This window comes from Microchirus variegatus (genome assembly GCF_963457635.1).
Source record: "Microchirus variegatus genome assembly, chromosome: 2".
NCBI classification, from domain to species: Eukaryota; Metazoa; Chordata; class Actinopteri; order Pleuronectiformes; family Soleidae; genus Microchirus; species Microchirus variegatus.
This window is the reverse complement of record NC_139803.1, coordinates 25,676,672-25,686,712: the sequence shown is the minus strand read 5'-3', so window position 1 is coordinate 25,686,712 and position 10,041 is coordinate 25,676,672. Positions and strand designations below refer to the sequence as shown.

The following is a 10,041-nucleotide window of genomic DNA, read 5'->3' as shown; positions in this document are numbered from 1 at the left end:
TGATAGTTGATGCTCCTGATGTGTAACCCCAGAAAAATGTCATTCCGCCGCCGTGTACCTTTTGTTCCGCAACACCTCACCTGAGTGTGCGGTGGTGTCTGGTTTCAGAGGAAGCTCCTCTGTGGGAGGGAGGGAGGGCCTGTGTACTGACTGAGGGCACGTTGTCACTGAGCGGTCGTCACTAGTGCTCAGGCTCTTCACCAGTGGTGGAGGTCTGATGGAGCTGCGGAGGTGAAGAGCTCGCTCAACACTTCGCTTGAATAAAAAAAGTTGAGAGAGGAGCGCGCTCCCTCTGCGACTTTTCGCTGCTTTGTATCGCGCGCGCGTCCCGTGCGTCCCTGCTGCTCCCTCTGGCATCCCCACAGTGACACTGACGGTGTAATCTCTTCTATCATGGACGAGGACAGCAACGCGTTACCTGACTTGAAGGATATCGAGACGAAACTGGGTCGCAAAGTCCCGGAGAGTCTCATTCGGTCTCTCGTCGCAGGGAAACACCACGACAAGCACGAGAAGTCTCCTGCGCCGCGTTTAGTCAACTGCAAAATCTGTGCCAACTCTGGGGACCTGAAGAGACTGGAGAGCAAACTGCTCTTCCTCAGACAAGAAATGGTAAGGTGCTTTGTCAACTAACAGTCGCCTTTTGTTTATATGAGGAGAACAAGTTAACTTTTTTACAAATACAAAGTTACAGTTTCTTGCACAACCAGTTTAGTTTAATTCCATGTGTGTCCCATTGTAATAACAATTAGATGGCAGCCAAGCCTGTGCGGAAATGTCTGCACAGGATGCAAAACAGGTCGACATGTCAACATGAGGTAGTCAAATGCAAAGTAGCCGATTATTAAATGCTCACAGGGAAGTCTTTTTATAAGCAGATTGTGAAAGAGGCCACTGGTGGGAGACATTCACACCTGCTCATTTTTTAGTCACAACTTACTCTTATCAGGAGAATCTCTCCTCCCTTGTTGCATTTCAACTGATCTGCAATCCAGCCGTGTTATCACCTGTTTGATGCAGACATGGTTGTTGCCTACAATGATGTCAGAGCCTGAATGAAGTCAGGTCACTCAGGGTATTAGGACTCCTGAGCAGATGGCCAAGATGACCGAGTTTCAGAGCTGCCCCATCACCCACACTCAGTCTTGATGGGCTGTGTTGATGGGTGAGGACAAATTGAGTCATAATTATCTCATTTGTTTGTCCTTGCACATGTAATAACCCTGTCAATTGTGTAATTAACTCCATTTGTACCTGACTTATCAACTTAAATTATCACACATTCGTCTAATTGTGCAGTGAGACAAGAAAAAACTAGTGGAGTGTTTTTAAAATAAAGCTCCGCGAGTGTTCTCTTCATGTTTGTGGGCCATGCTGAGCCTCCCTGTTCTTGTGGCTCGCCTCACAGCTTAATCACTAATGCAGTCAGACAGCTCAGGTTTGTTTGTGCAGAAGTCTGCACGACACACACAAACACATGGTTTTGGCAACGACACAACACGGCGCTCAGCCACATTTTTCTTACATAGCTTTGAGAGGATGTGTGGTAATGGACAGCGATTCAGAAGAAGAACAAATTAACTCTGTTATAAATGTGCCATTCCCTGTAGTGACTATCATTGTTGTCTCACAATAAGAAGGTCACCTGAGTGCATGTTGTCCCCCCTGCTTCCTCCCTCAGGACAAAAAACATGCAGATTAGGTTGATTGGGCACTCTAGATTGACCCGAGCGTTCAATGTTGTTTGTCCCCTGCCTTTTGCCCTGTGTCATCTGAAGGCCAGCTCTAATTTGACTAAAATATGCTTGTTCCTGTCCAGTGCTGACAAAATTGTGCAGCACTAATTGTGTAAACTCATTTTGTGATACCACCCACACTAGTGCTATCATATTAACAGGAAGTAGCCGCTTGGACTGGAAATTTCATTATAACTCCATCTGCTCGATGTCCGTGTTTGTGTAAAGCTGGTGGTTTAAACACATAAAACAAACACACTGGCAGCAGTGTGACTTAAATGAAGGCTGGTTGCAGATCCACTCCAAAGAAAGGCTGTTGTATCAGGCCCCAGCTCTGTGTGCTGTCATCTGTCGCTGTGCTTTTTCACTGTGGCAGGATGTTACAGCTGTTCTCACTGGCTGTTTGTCACCCAGTAGACACAGAGGAATCTCTTTGAATGACTCCATAGGCTGTCCACTTCCACCCACAATCAATAGCAGGGTTTGTCATGCAGGGCAGGCAGTTAAATTAATGGTCACACTGTGTAAAGTTGGCATGTCGTTCGTTATCCGGGGATGAAAAGTCTGTCCTGGTCGTGCAGTTACACGAGTATTCCACGTTCCTTTGGTCTGTCGGCGCGTCTTTAAGTGTCGGTGTTCATAACAAAGCTCGATAGTCCAAACAAAGGAGCACACAGTGTTCTAGGTATGAGAGGACAAAGTATGAGAGGGATCAATGAAAGGTCATTTTACCAGCACCTCTTTAGCTTTTAGTGATATGACAGTCTACACTAAGCTGGGTTTGAACTTTGATCATGAATTGTGGAACCTTTTAGCATTTAAATGTACTGTATCTCTGTGAGTCATGCCCCTAGAACAATTACTGAAGGCACCGTATGATATTAGCAGACGGTTAGCGTTCAAATGCAGAGTCAGAAATGAGGTGCAAGGGAGTTGTTTCCGAGCAGGCAAACCCTGGGAGCTGCTGTGATGATTGAAGTTGCTGCAACCTCACTGAATGACCACATTTAACTAAGAAAAAGACTGAAAATAAAGATAATGGATTTCAGCCATAAAAGTGGTTCAACATGGGCACTTTGTTATTTAAAATATCCACCCAAAAGCTAATGCATGTGAACAGCCCCTAACTTGCGCCTCAGATCTGCTAAATGGAGCGTTTTGTTATTTAGGTCTACTTTTGGACAGACATTATATTCAAGTTTAATTTGCTCCTTTTTAAATGTTCATCTTGCTTGAATGCCATGACCTGACTTGCGATGCTTTCTCTCCAACTCTCAGGCACATCTACGAGCCATCGACGTGAAGCTGATGCAGCAGCTCATGTCGATCAACGAGGGGATCGAGTCCGTCCGCTGGATGATCGAAGACAAAGGAGGAACTGCCAGCCAAGACGGCAGCTTGACGGGCAGCTTGTACAGTCTGTCCGACAGCCAGGAGGGTAGCTCGCTGCGAGGCAGCTTCAACAGCTTGAATGATGCTAACAGCGACGGCCTGGATGCTCTGTCTGTGGGCAGTTACCTGGACACTCTAGCAGAAGATCTTCCAGATGACCCATCGCCTACGGACCTTGACTGCTTTGTGGATAAAACTGTAATCGATGGTGATTCTTTCAGCAAATCACCTCTGAAACTCAGGGTGGAATCAGATGAATACTACTGCTTTGGATGATGATGCTAAGCTAAATACGTTGGTTACATTGACTGACCTGACTACAGCTGTAATGCTGGTTTTATCTGTGTGTTTGCATGTGCTTTACATTTTTGCCATTATAGCTAATACCAAATAAGTTGTTTTTTTTACATTGAAACCAGAACCTTATGCTTGACACCACTCATTAAACCATTGCCACTTAACGTTTTCCAAAAGCTATTGAGCAGCAACTCCAACAGTTTCCGATTTTGTCTGTGGAGCATTGAACTGTTGTGATTCTGTGTGAGGTCAGCTGATCTAAGTAAAGGAGTAGATTAGGTTTTAGCAGCCATTTGGAAAATTGGACATTTCATGGGGAGTGACTCCACAGCCTTTACTGCTTAAAAGTGGCAAAGTGGTTGGTTTTAGTGTTACTGCAAGTGCAATTTGTTTCCTTGCCAAACTCTGAGCACCACCTACTGTACATGTTCATTTTTTTACTGAGACAATTTGACTGACGCAAGTTCCTTAGCTGAACCCGTCTCAGCGAGTGTTACAATTTACAACCAGAAGTCTTATACATGAGAGATTAGTTGCACATTGAACGCACAGATGCTTGACTGAAAAACAAAGCAATTTAATTGTCTAACAGATCATTTAGGCCCGAGGCGAAAACCCTGCTAACACCAGATGGGAGATTTGCTGATGGTGGACATAAGTGAAACACGTGTCTGCTTTGTGCGCACATTTTAATTCTCTGTTGTTGAAAAGGGTTTAATGGAAGCTGTACATTCATGTGTTGTTTTTTAACATCCTTATGTTGTTTGAAGTTTTTTTTTTTTTTCGTAATGCCTACTTTTCAAATGGCTGTATTGTTTGCTAATAATTTTGTTGTTGGAAAACAAAAAAATAATATATTGTAATTTTCCTCTTGGCCCTGCATTGTGTTGTGTGTTTTTCAATGCAAAGAAGAAACATGTAGTCCCAGCCTTTGAGTAGGTGAAACAAAAATAGACATTCACAGACCTTTTTAGGAATCATAATGAGACGGAACATGATCATTAAAGCCTTTTCCTTTCTTGGTAAATTTAATATAACCTTTCTGTTCCCCGTGTAATGCGGCATGGCAAATTAACCTTATTTTTTATGTCACTCCCTGTTGATAAAACACTTTGTACTTTTAAAATTAGCTTATGGCATCGTAAACGTTACCACGGACGAGGAGTCGTGTTACCATCTAATGAGTGTCTATCATCCGTGCGATGCGTGAAGTAAATCATTTTTAAAAATAAGTCTTAAATGTCAGCCATGTAGAGTATTTGATGGGCTGTAATGTTATTTTCACCTCGCTCGCTTCTTATCTTTCATGTGATAATTGAAGTTCCAGACGTGGAATTCGGGGAAAGTCATTACTGGAAAGCGGAGAACCTTGGTCTCTTTGGCTTGCAAATGAACGAGAGGCCAGTGGTGCACAATACTTCACGAGTTGACATACTGGGATCTGACATCGGGGTTTAGCTTTGGAAATGCCGTCTATGCTGGATTAGTCCTCAGTCACTCGTCTCATGTTAGATTCTCGTCTTACTTTGTGGATGTTTTCTAAAAAAAATCCACAAAATGGCAAGCTTGGACTCTCATTAGTTCCAGACAGATAATTATAGAATCCTTTTATCCAGTTCCATTAGGTGCACCTGTAGCTTTGTCTCACTCCATGTGCAAAGCAGCTTTATTTGGTTTTTTATGCTGCCTTCCCTTATCTTAAGCCTCCCACAGGCTTTGGCAGATGAAAGCTTCCTGTCGAGTTGAACCAGACAAGGGCCACTAAACCCGCTGAATGGTACCACAACCTGCTTGTCAGCAATTCAATTTAAAAAAATGTTTTTTTTTTCTTCACTTCCTTCTAAATTTCACATCTACGCACATCTTGACTGAGTGACAGTTAATATCCCTCAGTGGTCTTAAAGTAATTGGACATAAAGAACAGGTTGTGCAAGCTAAATTCCAAAGAGCTACATGGTACACCACACATGAACAGAGGTCGCCTTCTCTTATTAGTCTGTTTTTCCGACATGAAAGGAGTGGCAGTTGACACAGCCTTTGTAGGGAAGATAAGTCTAGTTTTTTCCCCTGTCCCTCATTTCAAGCAAATGCTTGTTACATTTCACAATATAATTATTCCTCGGAACAAGAGGGAGGAACCCTGTCGTATCCTTCTGCCGGGTGTGTAGTCACTCTGTGCTGAAGGTGAATGACATCCAGGCTTTGTGAAAAGTAAACAAAAGGAATATAATCTGCATTTCCCCATGTTTTGGGAGCAGAGAGCAAAAATAACGATTTATTCATTCCTTTAGTCCTCGCTTACATCATTTCAGCACAATTACGCCTGCACACAGTCAAGACGGCTGCTTCCAACAGGCATCCATTAGCAAATTAGACAGTGGAGTTGGGCCTGTGCCACAGGATGAAGGGAAACCAATACTGTCTAGTATCTGGGAAACTGTCACTGTGCTACTAAATGAGGATACAGGATATGGGTTAGTGAGGAAGGTATTCAAGAGGGATCAAAAGAGCCAGAAATATCCTGGACTCCTCAGACAGGAAGCCACAAACGTGGAGTAAATTGATGCTATTGTAAAGTCACTTTATTGTGGCTTAATAAGGTTTTACTGTTCTGTCAGTTTTCAAATAACTTGTTAAATGAATGAAAATGCATGTCTTGCTCATAATATGATTGACTATGGATGTGATGTTTGTGCTTTGCAGTCACACTAATACTCGTGATGGATGTTGCACATTAGATCCACAACGTCAGCCTTATTACATTCCCAGACATGAGTTGCTCCATGTTGGGAGATTTATGAAGCTGTGGAAAACTTAATAAGCCCTGTCCCATAGCATAAATGTCTCGTTTCTTCTTGGAAAAAAAATACTTAACCAATATCAAGGTTAGCCACAGCCTTAGCGCTGTGCCTCACATTCGATTTTTACCAAGTGAATATTTCAGTTTTTATTACATAAGTGGAAGTCACATTATGTCTACTGTGCACTTCAGCAGGAGCATTCAGTTGGTCTTCTGTCGATCTGTGGGGAAAAAAAAAATGAATGACTTCTCAAGAGCCGTGTGAATCCTGCCGTTCTTGGGAACCACTGTTGTCAACAGAAGAGACGGAACACTATTTCCGTGCAGTGCAAATATTAGTCTTAAACAATGGCTGCCTCTGCTGTCTTAAATGAACCAGCTGAGATTTAGAGAAACACTCTCTTCTTCAAGCTTCTGTCAACATCACGAGAGAAAACATCCGAGAAAACCCAAACACAGAGTGGATACCTCCAAAAAACGAGGTATTTGGAGGTATCAGGCATCATACATCAGCCGTGATGTTATTTTTAATTATCACAAGCTTGATTATTTAGGAGCTCTAGTTGAGACAAAATATGTTTACGTTGATGAAATGTTTAGATCGACAGGAAGTTTAAAAAGACTGCACTGGTGCTTAAGTCAGTGTCTGTAGCTGTCATCCTCGCGTTGACTCCACTTTGTGAGCTGTCACCTTGGACGAGCTTCATGTGTCATTGCTTCCTAATTGGAGATGACAGATCTCGTGATTAATGCGTCGTGCACCTCACACCCGTCAGTGCAGTCGACCTGTCAGTCGTCAGGAATGTCTCGTTCAAGTCGCCGATTGTTTGTGCTCGTCTAGAGCCAGCAATGTTTCCTTTGGAACTAATTTACACGTGACTAAAGTCACACATTAAAGCGAACATTCACAACGTTGTATTTTTGGTTGCAGCTTCGGTCCACGATGGATTTATGAATAATTAGTGCCGACCTTCAGAATGCAGTGAAGGCTTCATTGTTAAATCGTTTTTGTAACGAACGCACAAACTGGTGCGACCGGTTACACTCTGACCACATCTAATGTCAACATATGATGACATATTTGACTATAATGATGTTTTCCCACAAGCTTCCTTTACAACCTCTTACCAGAGAAACTAAGGATTGGCTCATAAGTCATAATTAGTCACCAGGGAGTGACATGAACATCGTTAGTCAGTGCTGATCAGTGTGTTGCACCATCACTTTGTGAAATTCTAGCAGATTTCTGTGGATTTTCATTTACATTTTATTTATTTAACCAGGTAATAGTCCCATTGACATGGTCAGTGAATCTGCCTCCAGATAATTCAAGAGCTGAACAACTAGATATGGGTCAAATTACCTCCGTCACTCATCCCAGTACCTTCAGTTTCCTCTAAAACCATCATTCATTCATCGCCCTTGATTCTGTTGAGTCACCCACTGACACCCTGACATTTGACGATCCTCTCGTTTGTGCCTTTCCTGATTTCCACACTTCAAGAGCCGAGCCAGCTGAGATTAAACGGCAGAATACATCAGCCAGGAACCTTCAGTAGATAGAGAGGAGAGAACAAAACAAACCTCTATCCCATTTGATCCCCCACCCCCTTTTTACACTCCCCTTTTTTCTTTTTATCCGGGCCAGGAAGCCTTTCTGTGACTATATTGGAAATCAAAGAGACTTCCAACAGAAGAGCTTTTGAACTTCTTTTGCTCTTTGGTTTAAGTTTTGACTCAGAGATGGAGAGATGTTAGTGTTATGGTGTTTGAAGTTTAGAGGACTTGTGTCTGTTTAAGTTCTTTGTTTGGCATACACACGTACATGCATTTGAAATGTACGTGTCGGACTGAAAATGCGACTAGAAGAGGGTGAGAAACTCTCCTGTAGCAACGGTCAACCTGAAGCCAAAATGTCAAAAACCCTTTCAAGTGTTTCCTGGCAACACGATGACCCTGTCCATTAAAGGAGCAGAGCTTTGGTAGGCACACAGAGACGCTGCTGTGTTGTTCCCTGGACACTCATTCAGGTCAAATGAGGGCAGTTGAGGGTCAGCAGGAAAGCATTTGAATTGATTGACCCATAGAGGTCAAGAGATGGAAACAACTGACTTGGTGGTGAAATAATATGGACATTCTGACTCTGTCGAATACATTTACAGTCAGTTAGAGTAGGAAAAGCTTCAGTGTTCATAAGAACAATGAAGTAAATAATTAAAAACGTTTCTTGGACTTTTTCCCACATATTTCTACCATACTTGTGTAGTTGCTGTCACCTGCTGTCTTTGTTGCTATGCTCGCTCTCCACTATTGTGCAGGAAACAAGGGAATGTGGCCACAGACGTTAGATCTAAAACTGGCATCATGAGAAGAAATGTAGTCAGCTGTACCTGGCACTGAGCGGCTTAATGAGCACTGTGTAAATTAGTGGGGCAGGAGTTGGATGAAAAGAACATGAATTTGTAAAAGTCCTGCTCACCAGCTGTAACTGACATGTTTGGTTTTGTCCGCATGTGACCGACTAGATAATAGCTCATCTTTGCTTGAATCCTCTTATTTTCTTCCCTTTTTAAAGGTCCATAAAGAATTTTCTGATGATTTTCTTCATTCAGTGACTTTTGCCTCAAGCTCAGAGGAGTCATACTCTTCAGTCCTTTCCTCAATCTGTCATTTTTCCATTCCCATGTGAGTGTGTTCTGGACTATTTTTTGGGGGGGAATTTGCTCCTTCATCTTCATGACTGTACACATATAAGGCGGCACAGCTTGTTTGTTGCTATGGGATCCCATTTTCCCAACCATTCTGTCTGCCCTCCCTCGTGAACTGTTGTTCTTCATGGGAAAGAGATATGATCCTCTTGGGAAAGAAAACTGACCACCCCCCCACTCCCTCCATCACTGTCCTGTGAAGCCAGACCCTCCCATGATCCTCTCATAGCCATGAGTATTTCACTTGTTTAAGTTTATTTCCACTTCAGTCTTAAAGATGTCTCTGTCTGCACCCCCCATCAGTTCACCATGTAGTTCAGATCTCAGCTCAAAATAAAATCGTATTTTTCTGTCTGCCAAAGCTTACAGGTGGGAAATCATCCCCCAGTGCCATTGAAGTTCAAACCTCAAGACTTGACACCAAAACCCTCCTTTGCAACTGAAAACAGGTGAAACAGGGCCCTGAAGATTTGGCTCAAGTGATTCGGTTTGAGGGTTTAAGGACCTCTAATATCCGGTAGGGATTAGGATCCAAAACTGGCGAGGTTTCCTTGGCAGCCTCTTAAAGCCCCCCATCATTCAAATCCACAGCTTCAATGAAAACACAAGATCAACACAAGATAATTTCTACTTGAGCAGGATTTGGACGGCCTCCTCAGCAGGAGTGTAATTATATGAGGTTTGAATTACATCCACCTGACAGTCTGCATGCACATATTTGATTTAGAGTCAAAGTGTAATCTTTTATAGCACCTGACGGACTGGATTTCCCCGTCGTTCCATAACTTATGGACAATATGAAACTTGAGTTTCCTTTTGAGTCTCATCTGAAAATCCACATTTCTTATTAACCTCATGGAAAAGAAATGACCCGTTGTGATAATGACCCATCTCGTGTAGTGTTAGAGAAAGCAGAGAAGTGCAAAGGCTTGGTCATAATTACCATGTTCCGCTTCTGCAGAGAGACACTTTGCATATATGCATGTGCGTACAAGCTTGCAGCCCCGTACAAACTCAAACCAGGGTCCGTGTAAGTGTAGTGTTCCACGCATGTCTACTCAATCTCATATTCCATTCTGGTAATTGCGAATTATCCCCAGGAGGAAAT

General features: G+C 42.8%; 1 protein-coding gene across 1 annotated transcript; it reads left to right on the top strand.

Moving 5' to 3' along the window:
- The first annotated feature begins 269 nt into the window (after positions 1–269).
- On the top strand, positions 270–4,144 carry lurap1l (leucine rich adaptor protein 1 like). Its single transcript, XM_083910320.1, has 2 exons — positions 270–612; positions 3,015–4,144. Exons 1-2 carry the CDS (start codon positions 394–396, stop codon positions 3,402–3,404), a joined length of 609 nt encoding a protein of 202 aa, XP_083766446.1. The 5' UTR covers positions 270–393; the 3' UTR covers positions 3,405–4,144.
- Positions 4,145–10,041: the final 5,897 nt, after the last annotated feature.

What these genes read in the sequence shown, in the direction of transcription:
- lurap1l (XM_083910320.1), top strand. Translation starts at nt 394, where the DNA reads ATGGACGAGGACAGCAACGCGTTACCTGACTTGAAGGATATCGAGACG. An exon ending in TCTTCCTCAGACAAGAAATG is followed by an intron (nt 613 to 3,014) that starts GTAAGGTGCTTT and finishes TCCAACTCTCAG; the next exon opens with GCACATCTACGAGCCATCGA.